Here is a 25,644-nt window from a genome sequence, read left to right on the forward strand (position 1 = left end):
ATAGAAGGGCCAGAGCAACTCAAAGAAAGCTTGCCCTCATTGGAGCAGGAGATGGTAACAGAGCCCTCAGAGACTCTCCCATCCTCAGCATTTCTCAGAAGAGGTAGATGCCAATGCAAGTCAACAGGAATTTCTTGCTACCTCCTTCCCATAGGTTTAATCTCAATGAGCGGCTACAGCATTGGTGCTGTCCTTCAGCATCACATGGGATAGGATATATCAAGTCTGCAGACAATGAGACTCTCATTGTCAAGCCACCAGAGGCTTTTACATTACGAAACAAGAGCAGTCTTGAGCCTGTACCCATACCAGCACGAGCAGGAAGCATTGTTCCTGGTAGATTTACCTTGAGGTCTCCTCCCAACCAGTATCAAGAGCAAGGCTTCTGTGAAAAGCACATTAGCAACCCAGAAATTTACATGGGAGAGTATCACTTCTACTTGTTGCTGAAAACCAGATCTTCCTCTCCCACTTCTTTTTTTTTTTAGGGTAGGAAAAAAAAAGTGATTACAAAGAAAAATGAAGTTATCAGCTAGTATTTTTTCCTTTGGGCTACACCAAGCACCTTAGTCATCAGCTACAGGTTTTAGGTGCCTACAGAAAAGTCATCTCAATTGGAAAAACTGAACTGAAAGCATCCCTGAAAGGGTCAAGGAAGGTAATGTTCAGCTGAGCATGAGTCAGCCAATGGTGACTGCTCTTACGGATGTCTGTGATGGAGGCACATTCCTGCTCTACAGGAGCAGTGGAAAATCCCTTGCAAATTAGAAATTAGGCCAGAACACTGTACTTTGCCATTGTGATATCAATGGTGAGAAATCATATCAGAGGGAAATTTTTCACTGAAAGGGTGGTGGGGTGCTGGCACACACCCCAGAAGTATTCATGGCCAGATTGAACGGGCCATGGGCAATATAATCAAGTGCATGGCAACACTGCCCAGAGCATGGGGCTGGAACTTGGGTCTTTGAGATTCCTTCCAACCCAAGCCATTCTATGATTCTATGAAACCCACCTTCCCCAATATCTGGGTTGCTTGATTATGGCCACAGGCCAAGAGGACACTCCTCAGACCTTGTCACCTTCTCTCCTTAAAGCTCAGCTAGTTCCAAGGTATTGCATTGCTCAAGCCAGCAGTTGATACCTAGCCAAACACATGATTTCCCCACCTTGCTTTTGCTCTATTGAATCTCCAGTCTTTTTTTTTCCCCAATGAGTTTTTTTTTTTTTTTTAAACAGAACTTGACAAGCCCTACATGTAAATACAACCACAGGTTAACACCCTTCTGGGAAAAAAAAAAAAATGTAGATGCTTAATTTAAGCTCCTACATTACTACCAGTAACTGTTTCGCTGACACTGGCAGCTCTTCACAGTCCTGATTTCCAGAGCATCTGAGCATGGCCAAGAAGCCCTTCAGTAGTACTATAGCCCACATGCAGCTGCTCTTATTAAAACAGTTCCTTGTGAGAAACATTCACTGTGCTTACCCATTTGCATCTTGTTCCTTTATTCTGCAATAAAAAGAATATTCCCTACCCCTCTCAGCCCCCGGGGTTCCTCTGGAGTTACCCCCTTATTTGGGGTGGAACAAACTTCCAATAAATCTTTTTTAAAAAAAACAACAACAACAACACTCTTTTTAAAGCCAGGAAATATTTGTTAGTAGGTGAATAACTCAGTGCATTGGAGCCAAATTGGGTCTTTTGTGTTTGCAGGTACAAATTCAACATGGGGTCAAGGCACGCTTAGCAGCTTCACCAATAGCTGGTCTAGCTTTGCCAGGTAAATAAAGCCCCTCTCACTTTTGCCACCATTCAGATCCCTGCTTTAGAATTCAGTTGCCTCAGTTAAGCTCTATATAAGCTCCCATGGCTTAGAGAGACAGTACTGTTACATCCCAGCTATGTCACGGAACACTATTACACACATTATCCCACACCAGTACAGATGCAAGACAAAACTGCATTGTGTTTGCTCATGTATTTCTCCTCATACCTGAGGCATAGAGGCCCTTAGGAACCAACCACCAATGGTTTGAGATTTCCAGGAGGTTCTTCACTTGAAGGCAAAGGATTTCATATCAATTTCTGCAGGCAACTGAGCACATATATACACCCATTGTAGAGCCCAAACACAAAGCTGGAGCATCAGCTCTCAGCCGAACCACATCCTGTTTGAGCTGCAAAAAGGCCCCTGGCTTTCAATCACGTATTCAGAAAAATCACTTCCAGTTGTAATAGCTTCCAAGTGAAATAGCAATTTAAACACAAGAACAAGTGGCTGTAAACAAACCCGTTATATGCACCGACTACAGCAGCTTCAATGTCAGCACTGAGCTATAAGGTTTTGCTGTTGATGCAACAGCTTGCTTACACTTGAAGTTCACTGACAACTAGGCTACCTGTACATGCAAATATCACTTTTTTCCTTTCTCTGAAAAGCAGCCAACTGAGCAAGCACCTGCATTGTGTGCAATTGGTCTGTACCTTCTGCATGTCCACTGGAAGGATGCAGACTGTCGATTGCTACCACTCCCCAGTACATCTGCCTCCCACCATAGTCTCACAGCCAGCATTACACTTTCCCAGTGTGAAGTCAGTAGCTGGAGAGCTTATTTCTGGACCAAGATGAGATCTCTCACACACCAAAGGTTTGATCATGCAGGGGTGGAGCAGAGTATATATCGCTCATTTTCAGCATTCTACCATTAAACTCACTTTCTGACCCAGCACTTTCCCATCCCTCCTTCTCAAGGATGCAGCTGCTCCTTCAGTGATATTGGCTCCCTCCCAGAGTGTTTCCATTTTGATTATATTTGTGCAATTGCAGTTTTGTCAAATCCCAAGGATGAAATGGCATAAAATACCCTGAGATTTTCTCCCCTTTACTCCAGTGCATCCCCTGACCCAAGCCCAGGTCTTACACTGCAGCTGCCTGTTTCAGCACATCACTGCCTCGTGTTTCCACATCAGGATAATTCAGAGCATCTAAGAAGCACAGCACTTCTCCATAAGGAGATAGGATTAACTGTGTAATCTTATTAATTGGCACAGTTAAGGCTCTCAATCTTCTTCCAAGATTCTGGACGAGGAGGAAGGAAGAAGATACCCGAAGCACCTGGCAGCTCTAGGGAGGAATTAAAAGTTCACATTTAATTTGCACTCAGAATGAGTGCCACAAGCCAGTAGTATTTGCTTTTAACACTTGGTTTGTATTTTTTTTCTTTAATACAAAAACCAGCATGAACCGCCTACAAATTTGTGTTAGACAACCATCCCACCTCTGCAACAACTGCAGCAGCACATAAAAAAAGTTATTAAACAGCACCAGGTGAGCATGAGGCTAACAGGAAAGGTGCTTCCTCAGAACTCAAAATCCTCATCAGTCATGTCAATTGCCCAGGCAAACTTCTCCCTCTGTGTCTTGTTGAAGATCTTCTCAATGGGCACACCAAACTTCTTACACCTACGGAGATCACAACACAATGGGGAGACATTCCAAGGGATACACTACCCATCCCAATTGGCTCCCACTGTAGTCCTCCATGTCTACTTGTGCAATTTCCTTAAGCCCCCAGAGGAAATCACTTTTGTACCTTGCACATTTATCAACAGAGGCAAATTGTCCCTTCTGGTTTTAAGGTAAGAAGCATCATCTTACCTTGCAATCAGTGCCTTGCAAACAAGGGAAGTTGCAGTTTTGAGCTTTGTTGGTGGTTGGAGTAGATGATCTTAGGAGGTTTTTCCCAACCTTAATGATTCTGTGATCAACTCCAGAGCTTGGACAGGTTTCACTGGCCAAACACCAAGTTTTTCCCCAAAGGCTCAAGCATGTGCTTGTTCCCCAAAAGCAGGCAATCTGCACATCTCTATAGAAACATCTTCCCTACAGCATGTTCAAAGCTTACCAGGCTATGCTAATCCTGGGATCCAGGTAATTCAGCTTGGACGTGCCCAGAGCTATCTGTTTGTTCTCCTCCTTGTCTGTGGCCTGGACATTCAGCTTGGCCAGCTGCTCCTTCAGACGTTCCAACAGCTTCTTTTTCTTTTGCACATTGCTGAGGATAGAGAAAGAGCAACACAAGGAGCAGGTTAAAAGGGGAAAAGCAGCAGAAGTGAAATACAGAGTAGTTATCCTGTTTTTCTGCTTTTTAGGAAAATGACAGGAAGCCAGTGAGCTTCATCTCAGTGATCTCTACACCCACTGAATCTAGAAATAGCTCTAGAATGGCAAAGTGGAAGATTTCGTACCAGACTACGAGAGAAAAGTAGAATCACTAAGATTGGAAAATACCTCCAAGGTCATCAAGTCCAACCATCACCACCATGCCCACTCATAGATTAATTACTTGAGAAATAAGATTTTTTTCTTTTTAAAGCATTTTTGTACAAAGTTTGGGCAAGTAGCAGCCAGACTCCATGTGCAAACACAATCTCAGACAGCCACACTTGGGCTCCAGGAGGAGGAGTAAACTCAGACAAGACCCATGCTATGACTGCTGCATAGATTTGATATGCCACAGTCCACAGGAAAACATATATCAGGACTGTGCATACTCAGCTTCAACCCCAAGTTAAGCTCTCTATGCACCACAGCATTTGTAGGAGGACCCAGCAGTTTGCACTGAAGTCTAAATATTCATAGAGATGTGCCCTACTATAAAAGAAATGAATCTCTACAGGCAGTTATTTGGCAGTCCTACTGCTGCAGAGAACCATTCACAAAGACCTTCATCCATCTGCCAGGCTCCCATGGGAAAGGAGGTACCCAGAAACGATTTCAGTTCCAATTAGCTACGTATAGGGTATTGGACCACAACATTCCCACCCACAGATCTGGGCACAGGTCCCTCTGCTAACAAGAATTGAAAAGAATCACTCACGCCTCTGCTTTGGCATCTTTTTTGTCTTTTAACTCATCTTCAGCTTCTTCCAGCTCTTGTTGGGCTTTTTCCAGCTGTTCCTTCTTGGCATCAATCTGAAGTAAATAGAGTGAGTCCCAGCTCATGTCCGTCCATAGAGATTTCAGCTACCCTTACCACACCACACTGCTCCTCAACTTCTCATCAGCCCCACTGCAGCCCCCAGAAACAGCCCTGAGACTCATGCTAGAGCTCACATTACTGATCTCAGAAACACTTGCAGCACTTACTCATCTTATGCAACTGACCAAAGCTGTCTGGCTTACAACAACGTTGAGCCACAATCACAAAGGCCCAAGATCACTGGTAGACTGTGAACAAAAGAGCTGAGGACAACTACAAAAATCATAGTTTGTAGCATTTCTATAGCAGACCCATTAAAATTTCAGCTGGTTCTCCTGCAAGCCACCAAATTCTAAAACTTATTTCCATGGCCCTAAGCCATGCACTCAGCTTGGTCTGAAGACAAGAAATGATTAAAATAAACCCAAACATATTCATGCCATTTGTGTTTACCACATCCCTATCCCCCTAGATTGCTAGTATCTCTGCACTAATTAAAAAAAAGCTGCTATTTCTGATTCATTCCTTCATAGAATCATTAACATTGTAATAAAGATTACCCAGTCCAACTATCAACCCATCACCATCAATGTCCACTAAACCACTTCATCATTCAATGCCACAAAATTCCTTGCCATGCTTGCTCTATGCAGTCTCCTCAAGCACCGTGTTTATCCCCCTTCTTTTTCCCCATTCAAGGGAGATCAGTGAGGTGGGAGCAAATCTGAGGACTCTTAGTTTGGTCTGCCTCACCTTGGTTTGCAGATTTTGCATTGACTTCTCAAAGGTTTTCGGTGTAGATCTCTGATGGTTGCACAGGATGGCCACAGCTCGGTTTGCTCGGTTGTAGGAGAGAAGCTTTTCAGCAACACTGTCTTCAGCTGGAAATGAAGTGCAGCATCACTATTTGTTTCCTTTCTGGGAATTGGGGAAGGCAAAGAACAGACCAGAACATCAAGTTGTTGGCCTTTGGCATAAGAGAGCAATAACGGTGGTCCTTTACCAATTTCTACAACCAAGTGATCATGTCTCATCACTTGAAGGCAGGACAGAAACACAACCAGCCAACAATGTAAAGAAGAGGAAAAATTTACTCCCATCTTGACTGTCAGACTACCACTGAGCAGGTGATTTGATTTTGCCACTTTGCATGACTCCCAACCTGCTGCACGCACCCATAAGCTACATACCACTCTACAACATGATGCATGACCAGCCAAAGAAGAGTGGAAAATGGGGACGCCAAGCCAATGGATGGATCTCTGAGCCCACTGCCCCTACAACACAGCTGGAGTTACCACAAACATGATTAAGAACTAACGGTTAGTGAGGGCCTTGAGCTGCTCCTGCAAGGTGATGGAAGCATTGTAGGTCCTGAACACTTTGGCAGTCAAACCATTCATCAGCTTCTGAAGGTGTTTGTTCAAGACGGTTGTCTGGAAGGCAAGTGCAGGACAACACAGAGAGGAAAAAGGAAGAAAGAACAAGCAGATGTCAAAACAATAAACTTTTTTTTTTTTCCCAGACCATTATCTTCTGCTTAAACAAACCAATTAAACAGACAAGCTGTATCTTGCACATTTACCTGTTGGCTCACACTCTAATGAAGACTAAAAGAAACATCACAAATTCAGAGCACCTCTCAAATTCAATAGCTTCTGCCCACATATATCCAAGAAGCCACATCTCACATTGAGTATCTCTCACATTAATTGCATTAGATATCTTTGTTCTAAAGAGCACATGGAGCTACAATCAGACCAGAAGATACAAAAGGCCTATCACAGAGAAAGTTGATCCAGGCAACTTCTTACCTCTATAAAGTTGGGCAAGGGGCTTTCTAAGGCATGTGGGCAGAAGGGGAGTGTGGGGGGCAGCAGTGCATATCAAATGCTGAAGAGGAGGCAAGAGGTTTTTACCAAGGGGATAGCTTGGAAGAAGGTTGCAGCACATCACTCCAGCATGCTCTCACACTTCCACTGAGCCCCAGTTAGATGTGGAAGTGCCAAATGGGTGAGGTTTGACACCTCCAGCAATGCCCTGGGCAGCATGTGGATGAGCAGTTCCTCCCAGACAGGTCAGTTAGAGGAGGGAAGGAGCAGAAAACCACCTCCTTAGCAGGGACGTGCATTACTTATGGGTGCATACAGACAGCTAGGCCTGCATTTGGGAAATTAGAGATATCACCAGTGAAGGAAGAATGGAAAAAAAAATAGAATCGTGATTGAGATGCTGAAATTTTATGGTTCAACAAAGGGTTCAAAAGTAGAGATGCAAAAACTTACAGAGAGCCTATCAAAGAGGTCCTCACCATGGTCTTTGTTCTTCATGAACAGCTGCAGGTTCTTGAACACCTAGAGGGGGAAGAAAGGATGGCCCTGGTCAAGGACAAAGAGCAAATTGACCCCAGACAATTCCCTCATCTCCATCAGCCTTCCCAACCAGCAACACTCTGATTTGGACTTGCAGAATATACATCCTACCAAATCACTCACTGAATTTCAAGGACGTCCATTGGGACTTCAAGACAATATTAATGCCACAAGCTGTTTTCTCCATCACCCCTACCACTAGCATTCCATCATCCCACACAAACAGCATCACCTATCCCATGGGCACACTAACAAACAATGGGGCCTGCTTGCAAGTCTTAATTCCCAGTAGTCAACTGGGGAGATGCTTCAGCAGGTGTTACTTCTCTCATAGTTCGTGGGCTAAAACAGCCTTAAAAGCCCTAATCCAAAAGTTCCCCACCTCCTTTTTGCAGGCCAGGAGTCAACACGTACACATCCTTACTACGCTGCACCCTTATAGTAGTGGTAAGGGGACAGCTGGTCTAGACAGTCTTAAATGGAATCACAGAATCATTAAGGTTGAAACAGACTGTCTCTTGCACATACTGTCAATAATGGGGTCAAAACAGTTTTCAGATTCAGACTGGGGACTAATAACTATTAAATGAGCCAAGCCACCCAGTGAACCTTGTGCCACATCACCACACTGGCCATGATGTCCACCTCTGCCACACTTACTGGCTTTTCCACTGATACTTTGTTGTAATACCGGATGGAGTCTTTCCCAAGGAAGTCAAACTCCACCACATGGTCCTGCCCATCCAGCTTAGAGTGCAGCTTGATGTGCTCCACACGTAGGGAACAGCAGCCAACTGTGTCTGCAGTCTCCCCTTCTTCTTTCTCATTACCTGCTCTCAGGGCCAGCTGAAAGGACACACAAAGCCATAAATCAACCACTCCAGCCCACAAGAATTCTTCTTGAAATGGTGAAGTAGACATGAACACCAAGAAAAAGAAAAACGTGGAGCTAGTAATGCCCATCAGTCAATAAAGAAGTGGATCAGGTAAGATAATGCCAGCCTCAAAAGTAGCAAAGAAGCAAGGTGCCAAGGTGAGGCAACAGGTACCTTATCAATGAAGTAGAGAGCCACTGCTCTTTGTCGCTTCCTCATCTCCTTGGACTTCCAGTCAGCCTGGTACTGAGCACGGATTTTGTGGACAACATCCTTTAGTCTCCGGGCTACCTCAAACTTCTGCCAGTCCTTTTCCCCCTGGAAAAAGAAGCCAATGCATTGTCACTCAGCACCCCATCTTACTTCCATCCCCTCCAGCCAGATAGTTTTGGAAACACAACTTCCAGGGTATAAATACTCAGAATGCAGTGCCTTCTTGAGGAAAGAAATAATAATAATAACCCATGAAATGCAGGGGAAAAAAAAAAAAACAACAAGCAGAAACAACTCAACTGGGGTCTCGATGCCCTCTGCTGGCTGCACTGGACTCAGGATTTTCACAAAATCTGAGCTGCTCATTGTCTGGATGCATCTTCTGCCAACTTGTGGCCAGAATAAGACAAACATGGAGTCAACTGTTACAGCACTGCACAGCTACAGCCACCGGTTTTCACACACCATTAGTGTGGAATGACACACAATGCATGTACTGGCTGTGCTCAACTTGCATGCACTGTCCTTATTTGCTTTGAAGAATGGAAATAGTTTTAAATCACCTTTCTCTCCCCTGTTCATTTCCCTCCCTCCTACAGTACTACAGATGGCCATCCCACCTCCTCCTGTCCTCCATTTGCTGACACAAATGAACCAAACCCCATGGACTCCAGCTCCCTGTGGATCTTCTCAGTGCAAGCCCAGCTCTCAGCAGCCTTACCAGGATGCACGTGAGCAGCACAGCACAGGGACAGCTCTACAAGTAGCAATCTGTTCCTAAAAACAAATTCAAAGCTCAACATAAACACCTTTTTCCCCCTCTCACCCAAACACAACCAAGGGCATCCCAATCAATCTAGTTTTCTGCTTTTTTCTCAAAAAGTACGTTTTTTGTAGGCACGTAACATCATTCTATGATCTTCTCCCCTATGACCTTTCTTCCTGCAAAGAGAGGAGTGACCATAGAGCTCCTCACAAAGAGCAGTATCTCACTGACCTTCAGCTTGGAGCTCGGGTTCAGCATGATGTACTTTAAGGAGTTCTGGATGTTTTCAGTCCACGAGGCCAGCCAGGTGACTGTGTTGTCAAAGCGTACTTCCTTCCATTTATGCCCCACTGGTGGCTCAGGGATCTTGGAGTCCCTGTAGATAGAACAAGGATACAATCATTGGTTATACCAGATATCTTAGCGGTGTTTTTCAACATGATTCTATGATTTGAGAGATCACAAAGGTTAAGAAACAGGTTAGCACCTCAATAATTTCTTCACAGCAAGCTAAGGATGCCCAAAAAGTTGCATCATTGCCTGCTCAGCCTGCTCACAATTACTCCACAATGCTATCAGTCTTTATCCTTCAGATGCAAGGGATAACAGGAGAACTAACATATTTCCACTTAGAGGAAACGTGTTGTTTACCCCATCCCCAAGAGTTCATCTCTTATCTCAGCAACTCACTTGCTACAGTTGATGATCACATCTTCTGGCATAATCCTCTTCTTCAGCATGCCCATTTTGGGGTGATCACCACGTCCACGGAACAGCCCTGGAGGCTCAGTTTTGAAATTGCCTATCTTCTCCCTATGCCCATCAAGGATGCAGTATCCGTACTCCTCCTGGATCTTATCTGCCTCCTCCTTCAGTTTCTGAAACAAGCACCGTGTCAAACCATAAGACAAAGCTGAATCCCCATGATTTCTTTCCACTAGTGGAAAAAGGTAAGAAAGCACAAGGTAGTAAAGAGAGCTCAAAAGGTTAGAGAAAATTGATCAAAGGTCCAAGTTTTCTTCATACACATTATTCCTCATGCACCTTGCAAACCCATATGGCAATGCAGTCCCAGCATGATGCTAATGAAGCAAAGGTCCACCATCTTCTGGACAGAGCAGAACCTCAAACCATGGACTGAGGATGGCTGGTACCTTTCAAAGCCAGGAAATGTGCACTATTTGTAGAAAAACTTAATGAAAGATGTGATGGATGTGGTCCAAATGCCAAAGAGGTCCCAGATCAGGGCATAACCCACAAGGATGGGAGGCAAGAATGATCTAAAACACCCCAAGCTGCCCCCAAAGCATATCAAGTCAGTTCCAGGCATCATAGGAAACCCCAGGTTCTCACCTGCTTCTCCTCTTTGGAGAGTGCTTTCCGTGCCTCATTTTTGTCCACAAAGTACTTATGAATCTCCCTGAAGTCACACTTGTCCAACTGCTTGATTATCTCTTGTTCCTGAGGTGTCATCTCCTGTGGAAGAAAGGAAGAGAGCTGAGTATGGCACAGAGGGACATGGTGTAGTGGGCATGGTGGTGATGAGTTAGCAATTGAACTAGATGATCTTAGTGGTCTTTTCCAGACATAAAATAATTAATCTAGGTGGCAAAAACAACTCTGTAGTGCTTTTTGGCTGTGTTTCACCTCTGGAGAAAAGGAAGTAAAGATACACCAGTTCATAAAAAAAAAAAAAAAAAAAAAAAGGCAGAAAGATACAGCCAACCCAGATATCTTAGCTACATCCACCCAAGGGTAGATAAAGCTGTACCAGCAAGTGGCCAGGCTGCTCTGGACCCACAAAGAAGCAAAACACAACCAGCTGTGGAATAGAGCAGACTTAGAGCTCTGCTACAGAAAGAAGGGGCTCCAAGAGCATACGCAGATGGCACAGCCAACAGAAGTGACACTGAAGGGTGGGATGTGCACTAGGAAGTGTCTCATTTGTGCATAAGGAATTTGCCATAGTGCTGCAGGACCAGAAGGTTTTATCTTTGAGAGGGATGAATACCCCAGAGAAAACCTAGGGTCCATCTTGGGATAGTATCACTAAAACTCAGAAGTGCTACCTTGAGGAACTCAGGGATGCTGTAGACAGCAAACCACAACCCATCCCCAAATAAATATGGAAATAAGAAGATACATTTCCCAAAAGCATCTCTTCCTTCCCACACAACAGTCCAAGGATGACAGTCTTAACACTGGGTCTTAATGCAAGGTACCTTCCTCCAGTCATTAAAAAAGTTGTTCTGGAAGATCTCTTTAGTTGTGTACTCATGATCAAGCATTTTTGCATAGAAAGTGGCAATTTCCTCCGTGGCCAGGCTCAGCTTCAGGGGTTTACCTAGAAAGGAGAAAAGCATTAGCATTGGTTATAGGGACATCTCAGTCCAGCAGTCCTAGGAGGCTGCTTGGTTGGTCCTCATGTTCAGCACAGTACCCAGAGCAAGGACAAAGGCTGAAAATGGACACTGGCAGCCCACACACAGCTTTGTCTGTGGATCAACACTGAGCACTCAGCACAGCAGGATGCTGCCACAACCAATTTGAAATCACACACTACTTGTTCTTCTCCAGGAGAGTAGAGATCCTGAATTACACTGAGCTCACTGAGCCACAGCAAACTCTGTGCAATGAATTGTAGAATCACTACAGTTAAAAAAAAAAGACCTCTAAAATCATCAAGTCCAACCATAAATCCATCAACACCATGACCACCAAATCACATCCCTCAACAATGCCCCTCAGTCCCAAACTCTTGGCTTAACCGGACAACATAGAAAGGTTTGTTTTCCCAACTACGATCAGTTCCAGGTGCATGCTGAACAGCCAAGATACCACTCAGAAGTTTCACATCAAATCACATCCCACAAGATGTGGGATGAAACAATCAATGTGGAAATTCCACAAGTCATTTTGTGGAGGTGGCAAAAACCACCAGCCTCTCTTGAATCAACGAGCTCAGGAAACATCTTGGTTCCTGCTAGAAAGCAAACACTTTAAAAACAGCTTTTCTAGACAAGCCACTAAAAAAGCACCCTTCAGAGTCCCAGGGATGGTTCAATTCTGCACTAGATGCTGATTTTGGAGTGTTGGCTGCCACCTGAACTGCAGCAATAATGACAGCACCTCCCCAGATCCCAAACTAAAGAACCAGCCCTGATGCACACCACACAAATGGGTCTGCAGGAGCACAGAGGGGATCCAAACCCTATGCAGAACCACAAATAGCTGCCACACATAACAAAAAAAAAAATAAAGGTCACTGGCAATCTCAATGTCCTAGCATGCCCTCTACTGACTGAATTGCCACATATCACATTTTCTCATATTGGCTTTTTATTTCCTCCTGTTACAAAGAACTACAAGGAACAGGAAGCATCAGTGAGAGGCCGAGGACCAAGGTTCCATGGGACTGATGTCCTCCCAACTCAATTATCCCTTAATTGTAACAGACTGCTCAGGGTGGTGGTAGAACCACTGTCTCCAGAGGTATTCAAGAAACATGGACAGGGGGCACTGAGGGACACGGTTAGTAGGAAAAATTGGTGATAGGTCGACATACTTGATGTTCTTAGAAGTCTTTTCCAGCCTTAACGATTGTATGATTCTTGCTTCCACCCCTAGGAGGGTGGGGTTCAGGGCTGGACAACGGGGAAAAAGAGAGCAAACACAGAATAAACCAAAGGATGACAGTAGAAGGCTGCATCCATCCCCTCCTGGTCCACCTTCGCAAAGTTAAACAGAATCTTAAGGTATTGGCATTGATATGCATCGCATCACTTTGAGATACTCAGGGTCCAGCCAGTCCTGAGCATCCCACAGCAAAAAAAAAAAAAAAGGCTGTAAGCAGAGGACCAGGTCCCAAGTGAGGTTTACTCCAAGGAGATATTATGGCCCTTTTAATAAGTGCTCTGCTTGCCTCTCCTGTCTAAGAGGAGATACCAGCTCCTTGGCCATGCAGAAAACAACACCACGTGCCCCCTCCCAGGTTGAACCTACCATCATAATAAAATTGCACATCATCAGGCAGAGGCTCATAGAGAGGGACAAAGTAGGGTCCTTTGTGTTCCAGCTGTTTCCACTTCACCCCATCGTTTGTCTTCTCTTCTTCCCACCTGGGATAGAAGCACATAGATCCATGAGATCAACTCTACCTCAGTGTCTGGGACCTTCTCCTGAGCAGTACCACAACATATAAGTGAAATTCCATCACCCCAGACACTGCCTCAGTTTCCCCATTCTTCCAAACATGCAAAACAATGATCCAACCAAGGGAAAAACATCCTGGAGGAGGCAGAAAATAATGACCCAGTGAGACACGTTCAGTGGGATGTGAAGGAACTGAGGGAGAGCAAAAGGAACCATCACCAAACCCCTGGGGACAGCCACCAACATGCCACCCCGACCTACAAGAGATTCTCATTTTACACTAAAGATGCAAGGGTTAAAACGGACAGGACACCCAGTCCTGCCCATTAAAAAGCACAAAAACAAAAGGGATCATGGTCATCCCACCATCCCATACTGCCTATGGTGTGACCTTAATGCAAATAGGGTCTTAATGCACCACTCCCCCATCCCTGCATGGCAAATAGGATTTTAAAATGACTGCAAGTTGCAGCTGTAAAATAAGGACGCAAGTTAGATAGATTAAGAAACACCCTGGGGGGGGGGAAAAAAAAAAAAAAAAAAAAAAACACAAAACATTTATAAATATTTTAAACAGTATATTAAATAAGCTAACTGAGGTTTGAGTAAAGAGGAAGAAGCAGCAGGCAATGCACGGAGACAAGCAGGGGATCTGCACCCCATGGCTCTGTACATACAGGACACCCAACATCTCTGGGAAAACGGAACCAGCAGGAAAAAAAAGAATAGCAAAATTTTACCACTGGAAACAAGCAAGCAAAAAGAAAAGCGGAAAACAAAGAGTAAGAACGGAGTCGCGTTGCTCGGTGGTACCCCGGAAGTGTTTCAGAGGAGGAGTGTTCCACAGGAGGAGATTGCATCAAAAGCTACATAGATTGCATCAAAAAGCGTGTTGTGCCAGGAAAATAAAAATATATGGGAAAAAAAAAAAAAATATATATATATATATATAAGATATTTAGGAAACTATAGAGATATACACATTAAATCAACAGGCTGCAGAAAACGTGGCTGAAAGCGCCGCTGAGAGGCTAGCAGTGATTTGCAGAGCGCTGTAATGCCTCTACCTCTCCTCCCCCCAAACCCATGCAACCCGCCGGCCAAGCAAAGCAAATCCCTGTACTCACCTGCTGTAGCCCCCTGACCCTGCACGAAAGGCAGTGGGGATGAACGGAGGGCGAGGGACCCCTCGGCCAAGCAGCGAGGTGGCCAAACACCGATACATCCCACCCACAGCCCACAGAGGTGGTCACCCCCAGCATCATGTCCCAAGCACCCTGCTACCCGCTGGGGCACGCTGGCATTACCCAAAGCATTGCCATGAGAAGAAAACACCCGCTGTTGGTTGGGGTTGTGGCACTTCCCCCCACGTGTCGGAGCAATGGGGCCTTGTGGGAAATGTAGTTCTGTGTGTTCGTGTGCATGCTTTGAGGCAATTCAGCCTAATGCACGACTTAAGCAATGTAGCAGGCACTGCTTTTTATGAAACATATTTTTCTTCTTTAAAAAAATCTACTTTCAAAACACACTGTGCCCTACAAAATCATTTCCTAAGGTCTGGGGTTGTTGGAACTAAATGATCTTAAGACATCCTTTCCAACCAAAGTCGTACTATCGTTATATGATTTGGATGACACCCATGAGCATCCCTGTCTGGGATAACTGGGATAATGCCCAGCAGCTCCATACAGCCCAGGGCTTGTGATAGGCTGGAAAGGGGTTTGTTGATCACCTCCTTTCACCAGCCATGAGCACCTACCTTGCTTGGTTGTACATCAGCAAAGCCAGTTCAGGAGGAATTCTTATAGTAGTATGTACCATAAAAATATCATATGAATACTATTATGTTGTCACAACCTCCTGTTATCTCTCACACTCTTCTTCTTGCCCAAAGCATCAAGTTCAGGACTTCGGAAAATACAGCCACACAATTAATAAAAATATTAATAAAAAATAGAAAAGCTTCAGTTTTATCCTAAGAAATAAAACTAAAAGCCTCATTATACTCAAGTTAAATTTGTTCAGAGGACAAACACATGCAATATGCTTACCATTTCCACTTGTTTTCTGTTCCTTCTTTCTTCTCTTTTTCTTTTATCTCCTTTTTAACCCTTTTGTTGTTATTCTCCTCTCCTTCATCCTTAGATTTTCTTTTCTGGGTTTTCTTTGGGGTCTCTTCCTCTTTGCCTTTCTTCCCCTTCTCTTTGTCTTTCTTCCCCTTCTCTTTGTCTTTCTTTTTCTCTTTTGGCTTTTTCTCCTTATCTTTCTGCTTTTCCCCTAGTACATCTCCATTCTCCTCCTCCTTATCCTCAGTCTCCATGCTCTGAATCTGCCCCCATCCCTTTTCTCCCTGTTCATCCACCTCCTCCTCCTTTATTCCTTTTCCATCTTCACTTTCCTTTTCTTCGTCTCTCACTCCTAATTCCTCACCCAAGCTTTCCAGCTCTTGTTTCTCTTCCACCTTTTTTTCCTTTTTTATTTTCTTCCTCCCCTGCTCCTCCTCCTCCTCCTCCTCCTCCACTTTTACCTTCTTGCGCTTCTCCCCTCTCCCTTTCTGCTTTTCCCTCTCATCAGCCCTTCCCCGCGTGCTGCTGCTCCCTTGCTTGGCTTTATCCTGTCTAACTCCACAATTCCTGTCCCCATCAGCACCATCTTCTTCCCTGATGTCCTCCATCACATTCCCAAGGCTTTCCTCTAACTTATCCTTTTTGGTCCCTCCATTTCTCAACAAATTCTCCCTCTGCTTCTTTGGCTCTTGCTTCTTCTCTGTTTGTTTTTTTCTTTTCATGCCTCTGGCATCCCCTTTCTGCATTGGAACGTGAGGGTCTAGCTCATTTTCCACACTCTCCATCAAAGCAGTGACCTCCACAGCCAACCTTGAAGCCCCAGGCTCTCCAGAGAGGAATTCAGCTACACCATTATCACCTCTACTTGGCTTGAGGAGCTGCAGGAAGCAAAAAACAGGGGAAAAAAAGGTTGACATTGGGAAAGGAGACAAAGCAAACAGATGCGTAGAGGAGGAGCATACCACACAAGATTGGGTTTGGGGAACCATGGTCATCCCACAGCTTTCCTACCCCAACTTCATCCTCTGCTTCTGAGAGCTGCTGTCCCACTGCAGGTCCCTCTCTCGGGGATTTACTCTTTGACCTGTAATAAACACACAGCTTCTTCTCATAGCAGAATGGCTGAGGAATGGAATGGACCTCTTTGTCCATCTGGTCCAAGCCCTGCTCAAGTAAGAGCAAGTTGCCCAGAAACAAAATTTTAGGCAAAATAGGAAGGACATGGAACTATCAAAAAGCATCCAAAGGAAGACCATGAAGATCAGGAAGGATCTAAAGGGGCAATACATAAAAAAAGCAGCCAAAATCACTGTGTTTGTTCAGCCCAGAGCAGAGGAGGCTGAGGGACACCTCATAGCAGCCTACAACTCCCCAGAGGGACAGTGCTGAGCTCTGTTCTCTGGTGACAGTGACAGAACCAGAGGGAATGGCATGAAGCTGTGACCCTATGGAGAGGATCAAGCAGATGTTAGGATATTCACCAGAGTGGTGGGCATGAAATAGGCACCCAAGGGCAACAATCACAGCCCCAAACTGTCACAGTTTAAGGAGTGTTGTGACAATGCTCTCAAATAATAGGATTTGGATTTTGAGTAGTCCTGCATGGAGCCAGGAATTGGTCTCTATGAGTCTCTTCCAACTTGCAACATTCTGTGATTCTCAGCTTCTCCACCCAGCAGAGCTGCTCCAGGTCAAGAAGCATCTTTGAGGCTCTTCATTAGACCCTATCAAATATATTCAGGTCTCTCTTGTACTGGGGAGCACAGAATTTATCAAGATGCAGCCTCTGCATCTTACATAGGGAAAAAAAAAAAAAGGATTGCTCCTGAACATGTTCACATCTTCTCCAGCACAGCAGCACCCCATGCTGCAGCAGATGAAGATAACCCAAAGCAGCAGAAAGCAGCCTTCATAGGAATAGGATGGCCTGTTTGCAGCTTACAGCGTGACATTTCCCCTGATAGGACAAGAGGAAATGTTTTCAAACTAAAAGAGGGGACATTTAGACTGAATGTAAGGAAGAAGGTTTTGTTTGTTTTCTCTTTTACAGTAAGGGTAGTGAAGCACTGGAACAGGTTACCCAGTGAGGTAGTGGATGTCTCATCCTTGGAGACATTCAAGGTCAGGCTGGACTGGGCTCTGAGCACCTGCCTGAACTGTAGATGTCTCTGTTCACCATAGGGGGAGTTGGACTAGATGACCTTTAAGAGGCCCTTCCAACTCAAACAATTTTATGACAAAGCTCAAATGAGCAGGACCACGAGAACTCCTGATCAAGCATAGACACATCACACCCACGGACATCTCCAAGAACACCTCTGCCTAGTGAACAGGACAGTTCTGCAGGGTTTGGTGAATAAAGAAGCACATGGAAGTGGCATCTGAACACCATGGAAACACTGGAGGAAGTGGTGGCATTTGGGTAAGACAGACTGAAGACAGCTGTCTTGCTGAAGACTGAGGATTTGCAGACAGACACCCTCATATCCCTCTTCACAAGGGGAACAGAGGGTCAGCATGATGAGGAAGTACACAACCCCTTTAATCAAAATATGCTGCAGGATGACAAGGAGCATCCAGATCCGTGATCTCCACTGGCAGCAACATGGGTGGGGGAAACAAAAACATTTTTATCAGTCAAAGACATCAGGTGAATTTTTGGAAGCTCCATGGTATGTGCCAACACCATAAAGAACCAACTTTCCTATATAAAGAATGCTGGAGCATACACCAAGCAAAGTCAGTTTCAACAATAGGAGGGAGATGTTACACTAATTTCTAGGAGAGCAGTGCTAAGTTACTGGACTGCAGGACTCTAGAGCAAACCAGGCTTCCAGAAAACCTTTTGCTCAGGGTGGAGGAGAAAATGCCCCAGAAAGGCAACAGCTTGAGGATCAGCACTGGCAGCCTGTTCTGCATCAGGGAGGAATAACCCTAGCTGCTGGCATCAACACTTCATCACAGCAAGCCATTGGATGGGGTCTTCCCACCCGGCCTTCAGATCCCTACGAAGAGTCAGCATTCCCACTCTTCACCAGCAGTACCTCATGTTTCCCTGACATATCAAACTCAAGACCCTAAATAGCTCTCCCATGTCCCACTAGGCTGCCCCATGGAGAATGCACAGCCTACAGACAAGCTGAAGTATGGCTTTGCAGTCAAATCCCTGGAGAAGAACTTGTTTTCCCACAGCCCAAGCCCCAAAGCAGCTCCGGGGAAATAACGCCAGGGAGATGGCCCAGTCTGGATGCATTTTTGGAGTATTGCACAATTTTCACTAAACTCATTAGTGCAAATAGCTAGGCAAAACACACTTCAATATTATTAGGAGCCAGTTGATTTGTGACTCAGAGGGCAAAGTCTCGCAGCCTTTTCAGAGGAGATCCTTCCCCAGAAGGTCTTATTAGAGGCTTCTCACTGGACATGAAAGCCCCTGCCTTTGTAAGGTAGAGAGGATCAGCCTGCTGAAGGCCAGCATTATGAATGCAGGTTCCTATCTCTACCCAGATCTAGCATAGGGAGAGGGATAGAAACACCCTTTTCCCAGGCATTGTGAGACTGCTTGTCCCCCCTAGTGTTTCCTCACCGCCTACCTTCCACATTTATGTAGGTATGTGCAGCCAAGCAGTTGTGTCTTGCTGACTTGAGCATCCTTCTATACTTTGAGAGGTCAGATCAGGCCAGGAGCCTCCCACATCCACTCAAAGCCCAGGATACACACCCAAATTCTACTTGCATTGTTTTCTGGCCATCTCTGGGGGCCATCAGAGGCACCAATACACATCCAAGCCCCACAAAGGCATAAATAGTTGGGTAGTCTCAATGATAAAGGAGATAAAGGGTAAGTTTCCATTTCTCTGCACAAAAAAGAAAAAATCAAAAATAAAAATAAATTAAAAAAAAAAAATCAAGAAAACATCCTGATTTACCTGAAGGAGTCCTTCAGTCCCACTGATGACCCTTGGTGGAGGGTGGAATCAGTTTCCTCCTGGAAGGGATTAACAGCATTGATGCAGCAAGGGGTTAAAAAGGCAGACTTTGCATGAGTATCCCAACAGCAGCACTGCCCCCAAGCAGTCACCCAGCTCCTTTGACAGCAGCCACCCAGGCCATGGTCCCTGCATCCCACTAATATCCCCTTCCTCAGCCACCTCTTCTAGAAACCCACAGCCCAAAACAGTGAGCATAAATTAGCCTGATTTCTCCAAACATGGAGGCACTTTTGACATTTTATTAGGTTTGGAAAACCATATCTTAACTTCACTGCTAAAAAGGTATTTTTGTAGAGCACAGCCACAAAAAAAATCATCTGTTTTATCCATATGCTTATTAGATGTATTGCTGTTACTGGGGACAGTGGGCCAGGATGCCAGAAAGATGGGAGAAAAAAAAAAGATGCTTCTAATCACAGCTTATGTACATTCAGGCCAGCTTATTCCTTACAAGGTTAAACGGCCATTGTAGCAGATGGCAGAAGGAAAAGAGATGCAAGGGGCAAAGCCATAGGTGGGAAATACAACAAGAGGGAACAGCAGGGAAGGAAGTGAAGGAAAAAAGCAAAACCACAGGAAAAAAATGAGGACAGGATCTGGAAGCAAATGCGCTCAGGTTGGATTCAGAGCCCCAAAATCTGCCAACCAGCATACAAGGCTATGTCCAACGATGCACTGCCCTGAAATCCATGCCAGCTTCAATCAATGCTTGCCAGGCACTGGGGATCTTGTTAAGAAATTCTGACTCCCTGAGTTTGTCTTTCCAAAAGCTTTCAAGGGAGGCCAAAACCACACAGGGATTTTTCTTGAAAGCTGCTCATGAGAAGCAGCTGGGTTAACTCATTAAGGGGTAAGAAAGCTGAGTTAATTATAGGTTGGTTATGGCAATATGCACTTCTGTTCTCTGGGAATATGCCTGCTCTCAGATTCACAATCATCCAGCCGCCATCAGAAATTAGGTGGTCAATTCAGGAGCCAGGCTTTTCCACAGAAATCCTACGTGCAAATGCTGTTGAGAATGGTGGCAATAACAGGACATCAACCATAACGCTTCCAGGTTTCAAGGCTGCAACACAGCTCCAATTGGGAAAGGTCAACATTTTCAACGCCATTTGCAAGAAGGATGGAGACTCATCATGGGAGTGTAAAAGCATATACTAAGTACCCCTAAAGCAGCAAAAAAACCCAAACAAAAACAAACAAAAAAAAAAAACACCAAGGGCTCTGCTATGGGAAAAAGCTCCGTGGATTTATCACCAGTCCTGGATGTCAATACAAAGCACTGCAACTTTTCCTGAGGTCTACATGGAGATGGGGCTCCAGCTACTCTTACCCAAGTGAGATATATTAACGTGGGTAATGCAAGATATACAGAGAATTGCCTCGGATACATGCTTCCTAGCATTATCTCAAAAACAGCAGCAAGTCATAGAGTAGGGAAAACTATTAGCAAAGGCTAAATAACTCAAAGGAATGTTATTAGGATGAGACCTATCCCAGTCTTATGCTTGGGTGAGCCATCATGGTGCTTCCCATTAAGGCAAGCTCACACTCTTGATCCAACACTAAATGCATTGGATGCAACCTCAATGCCACCCACATCTACTTGTAGAGCACACAAGCTTCAGTTCTTTTATTTAATTGAAGTTGCTCAAAAGATCCTTATTGTGGGCTCAAACCAAGCTACAGGACAGTATCCCCACAGCTCCCTTGAAAGTAAACTAAGAGTGTTTCTGAATCCCTCAGCACAGAGACCACCACATACCAACAAGGATGAAGCTGCCTCCTTCACTTGAATCCCATCCTGCCAGATTGAGCCGAGATCTTTTTCTTCTGCAACCTCATGCCTTAGAGAACTTCTTGGACAGAAAGAAAAGAGAAGACATGTTTTTTCCAATTAATAAAAAAAAAAAACTATTTTAATAATAATAATGATTCCAACCTGGAATAGGCAAAGTCCCACAGCTCCCATCCCCTCCCCATAAATGCCTTCAACCCTTCCATCCAGCTAAGGAGTTACCTACTGATGGTGTTCTCCTGCAGTGGCTTCTCCTTGACTTTCTTCTTCCCTTTCAGTACAGCAGCCTACATACCAGGAGAAAGGAAGAGAGAAGTTAATGCAATGAGTTTAGTGCCTGTGAAACACCAAGGCACACACAAGAATCATCTCCACTGCCCAAGTATAAAAAAGGCTGTTAAGTACCTGCCCCATGCATGGTATTTCTTCTGGTTGCTCCTTCACCTGAGTTGTCTTCGGCATCCCCTGCCCCTTCTCCAACTTGCTCTTTTGTTTTCTGAGGATGATAGCAAGTTTATCCCATAGAGGCCAACCTCTGCAAACGCTTTGGTGACAATAACCCACCATACAGCTGCATTGCATAACCTTACTAGAAAGGAAATAACAACAAAAACACTCCCCAAAAGGACAGTTAATGAGCTGCCCATTAGAACTAGTTACAATAACATAAAAACCCAAGCCCCACCAAGGTGCCCACCGACTGCTGCTGTCCTTTGTCTTCTTGGTCCTTGAGACCCCCATGGCTTCATTGATGTCTGGCTCTTCAGGATGGGACACAGAGTTAAGGCAGCATTCCCAAAGATGTATACTGCAACAAGATGGAGATGAGTGACAACACCCCAGCAATGCTCTCTGGGGAAACCCTACTGAGCGCTTGCTCTGTAGCCTAACTTCCAAAAGGACCATGAAGCAGCAAAGCTTTAAGCTTAGCTCCTAAAATGTTGATAGCTTCATTTTCAATGCTCTGTCCCAAAATAAATCCCCACGTAACATTAATAGCTTCATAAAAGTAGACAGGGACTGTGTGCTGGGCTGGATTTGCACCCAAAAGATGCAACAGAACTTACCCATAGCACCGAATATACCCAAAAAAATGATCAGAGCCAAAACATAATAAAATATAGCAAACATGCAAGTGCACAGTTTAAAATTTGACTTTACAGTTAGGATACCATCTCCCCTCCTTTCCTCTGCTGGAGCAGGCAAAATCTCCCTAAAAATTATTGCCTCCCCCTGAAACTCAAGATATAAAAGAATGCAAGAAATAAAGTTCTGATTTCAGCAACATTAAGGTGACTCAACCATGAAGGTCCTTCCCATCAAGGAAAATAGTGAATTTTCTAAAGACTGAAGAGCAAGCTGTAAAGAACCACAACATACCCTAAAAAACTCTCTAAGAAATAAGAAACACTTTGAAGACTTCTGTTTCACCAGCTCTTCTAGAACTGCGAGGGCTTACATTGCTGGTAGGACTATTTTCATCCAGCACAGGGCAACGTGCTCAAAACCACTCAAGCTAGAGAAAGCCTCAACCTCCTCCCACACTACTCCCCAAAAGAAAATAACCCCAATGAAGTCAGTTTATTTTAAGACTTTCTTGGTCCTGATTGGAGGCTGCCAACCTAAAATGCACCTGGGGAAATGAAGCTTTCAGCCCCCAAAAGGAGTTTAAGGAGAAACCGAGCAAGAATGCTTTCAGCAAGGGGTCAAAAGGACTTGGTATTACTTCAGAAAAAAAACAACCTTATGCAACTTTTTCTCTTCCAGAGGATTTCACCCCTGCTATCAGATAATTAGAAGTCTAAACGCAGTTTTTCTCTCTCAATTCTTACCCATCAGAGCCCCACGGTTAAATGCAGAGAGTGTTTAAACCCAGGCACGGGGTGCAGAGCTTGAAGTCTCGTAGGTACTTCCGGCCATAACTTTCACCTTGAAGCATTCACCCATGCTGCTCCCTCTCCAGTCCTATTCAAACAGGTGAAACTATTGATTGCACCTGCACTCATTCCCATCCAATACCTCTTTGCAGCTGAGGATCTCCTCCTTTGCAAAGGGGTCTCCTCATCAGCAGCACATGAGCTTGGTGGAGAGGGACTACAGGTGACTCAGAACACTTCCATCTCAGTTGTGGTGCTCATGGACGTGATCTTTGTAGTTGTAGGTTGATGGTTGGACTTGATGATATTCTTTTCCAGCCTGAATGATCCTACGAGCACTTTGCATGGCACAAAAAATGACCTTTGCCCCAGTTTGTTTTTTAAGGAAATTTTTACCCACTGTCCCATATTCTATGATTTGGGCTAGTAGCTCTTCCACCATAAATCTGGTGCTAAAAGGGATGTGGTGTAACATGGTTTTGGTCATGGTAGATTGATGGCTGGACGTGATGCTTTTAAGAGTCTTTTTCCAATCCATGTTACTAAATGGGCATTTTGCATAGCAAGGTACGTGACCATTGCCTACCAATGTTAGGTTTGGTTTGGTTTTTAAGGAAACATTTCAGCATCACCCCATATATGGGTAAATAGCGGAGCCCTGTGTTCCCTTGGGAAGATGCCGAAGCGGAAACACCCCAAGGCAGGGCTGGCTCCAGGAGAATCCTCTTTGATCCCATTGCGCCACATAGAGAAGAAGCACCTAAGCCACCTTTCTTGCTGGATGAGTAAAAGTCATCAAGGGGTGGGAGCCTGCCCCAGGGCAGGGAGCAGGAGACAGTGGCATGCTATGGCTTGTTTGCTCTTGGAAGCCTTCTGTAAGCTGGGGACCGGTGTACATTCAGGTTGTTGGGGTTTTTTTGCGCCTATATGGATTTATTTAACCTCAATGAGGATTTCTCTTGAGATCTCAGTGCTGGTTGTGTTTTCTGTGATGGGAAAGGATGGGGTTTGTAGGGTAGATAAGCTGAGAAAAAAACCTTTTCCAAGCCATAAGTGCTCTAATTTGCATATCTCTCTTCTCCGAAACAAAATCCATGTTAAAACTGGATATATATTACTTATTATTATATGGTTTCCCATTGCACTTTTTGAAATGGGAGCAGGATAGCATCATGTGGGACTTTTCAGTGGAATCTCTGCATGGTTTGGTGATGCCACTGTGCTGTCACCCTGTTGGTGGCAATGCCCTCATGACGTTTCAATCCTAGCTAACTTCCTCATCAGCAAAACATGGAACAGAAAGAGAAAATCCCAATGGATACAGTGCATGAGTGCAGGGAATTCCTTTTCCCACATGCTCCTTGGCTTGTGCATGAGGATTAAAGCATTCGACTCTGCTGTGATATTCAGCAGAAAAGGCATTGCTGCCATTCCAGATTAAATGCTGTTTTCATCATTCTGTTCCAGAAGCTCTTTTTGGATTGGGAAGCCAAATGAGAAAACCCCATTATAACCCATTGCTTTCCTCAAGACAGCATGAAACAGTCATAGCCTCGACAAGGGAAAATCTTACAGGAAAGGCGGATAGGGTTTAGTTTACTTTGGCTGTTATGCAATGATCTAATACACACTAGGCTAACATTTCCCTTCATTAAACAGCTGATTGGAGTTGACGTGCATAGGACTCATTGTACACAAGTGCACTCTCATTAACTTCATTATAGAAACAAAACCAGGAGTATAAGGGACCTTTTGGGATGACACACGCATCGCTGTGATGGATGCCACATATTTAAGGATCCTAAGTGCAACTGGGAATTATCATTTTCCAACCTCTCGGTATTTTCCATGACATTTTGCTGCTTTTCATCCAGCTCGTATACCGTGGAAAGCAAAACGCTGACATTTGTTAACCACGCGGCTCACAGAGGTGAAAGCAGGGCAGAATTTGCTTGTGAAAATTATTAAAAAAAAAAAAAGAAAAAAAAAAAAGATTTTATTTCATTTTTAAGTTCTTTTGCCATAAAAATTTTTTTTAAATATTTTCTTTCTTTTTAAAATTATTTTTAATTTTTGCTGTAAAAATAATAGATTCTAGCCATTAAAAAAAAAAAAAAAAAGAGTATTCTATTTCAGTTTTACTTGTTGTTGTCTATTTCAGTGGTACTTTTTGCTGGTGTAGGACGAAAGCCCTGCATGATGCAGCTGTTCCCCCATCCAGATGTGCCCAGGGGCTCCCAGATGCGCACAGGGGGGCGGGACGAAGCGCTCAGCGAGGCCCCGCCTCCCCTCGCGTGACGTCACAGCGTTCTAATTCCCACCGTTGCTACGGGCGACGGGCTCCCCTTTCCCCCCTCCCCTCCGTTCTCCTCGCCGCCATCCATTGGACGGCGGCGCCGCCCATCCGCTCCGTTCTATTTTTCTATTGGCTACTTCCTCCGTTCGCCCCGCCTCGCTGCCTTGCTTATGCTCCGCGCCGCCCGGCGTTGCCCTCAGTGTTGAGAAAAGAAGAGGGGGGGGGGGGGGGCGAGGGGTACAAGGGGAAAA

At 44.7% G+C, this 25,644-nt stretch overlaps 1 protein-coding gene and 1 long non-coding RNA gene across 9 annotated transcripts; one reads left to right on the forward strand and one right to left on the reverse strand.

Moving 5' to 3' along the window:
* Positions 1 to 497: 497 nt before the first annotated feature.
* On the forward strand, positions 498 to 3,224 carry LOC128091239 (uncharacterized). Its single transcript, XR_008211310.1, has 2 exons — positions 498 to 1,668; positions 2,074 to 3,224. It is a non-coding gene; the product is annotated as an uncharacterized LOC128091239 (long non-coding RNA).
* On the reverse strand, positions 3,021 to 23,139 carry TOP1MT (DNA topoisomerase I mitochondrial). 8 transcript variants are annotated; one of them, XM_052704268.1, is made up of 21 exons: positions 23,053 to 23,139; positions 21,918 to 22,028; positions 21,626 to 21,716; positions 21,443 to 21,507; positions 21,188 to 21,281; positions 19,360 to 19,418; positions 16,442 to 16,514; positions 15,416 to 16,308; positions 13,215 to 13,330; positions 11,435 to 11,556; positions 10,566 to 10,688; positions 9,903 to 10,090; positions 9,444 to 9,588; positions 8,408 to 8,551; positions 8,019 to 8,204; positions 7,272 to 7,340; positions 6,308 to 6,422; positions 5,740 to 5,867; positions 4,885 to 4,979; positions 3,910 to 4,059; positions 3,130 to 3,467 (listed from the first exon to the last, which is right to left on the reverse strand). In XM_052704268.1, exons 2-21 carry the CDS (start codon positions 21,959 to 21,961, stop codon positions 3,365 to 3,367), a joined length of 3,003 nt encoding a protein of 1,000 aa, XP_052560228.1. In that variant the 5' UTR covers positions 21,962 to 22,028; positions 23,053 to 23,139; the 3' UTR covers positions 3,130 to 3,364. The 8 variants fall into 8 exon arrangements, with proteins under 8 accessions (XP_052560229.1, XP_052560228.1, XP_052560226.1 ...); XM_052704266.1 differs by lacking the exon at positions 23,053 to 23,139 and adding an exon at positions 22,601 to 22,753; XM_052704264.1 differs by lacking the exon at positions 23,053 to 23,139 and adding an exon at positions 22,680 to 22,717.
* Between the last annotated feature and the right edge of the window lie 2,505 nt (positions 23,140 to 25,644).

Source organism: Tympanuchus pallidicinctus, unplaced genomic scaffold, assembly GCF_026119805.1.
Source record: "Tympanuchus pallidicinctus isolate F22 unplaced genomic scaffold, pur_lepc_1.0 scaffold5, whole genome shotgun sequence".
NCBI classification, from domain to species: Eukaryota; Metazoa; Chordata; class Aves; order Galliformes; family Phasianidae; genus Tympanuchus; species Tympanuchus pallidicinctus.

Bases quoted from the DNA above. Each gene is read 5' to 3' on its own strand.
- TOP1MT (XM_052704264.1), bottom strand. From the start codon at position 22,702: ATGAAAATAGTCCTACCAGCAAT. The intron at 8,552-9,443 runs GTCAGTGAGATA...TTCTTTTTCCAG, and splicing joins ACCCGAGCTCCAAGCTGAAG to GGGGAAAAGGACTGGCAGAA. The intron at 3,468-3,909 runs GTAAGCTTTGAA...TGATCTCCGTAG, and splicing joins CCCAGGATTAGCATAGCCTG to GTGTAAGAAGTTTGGTGTGC.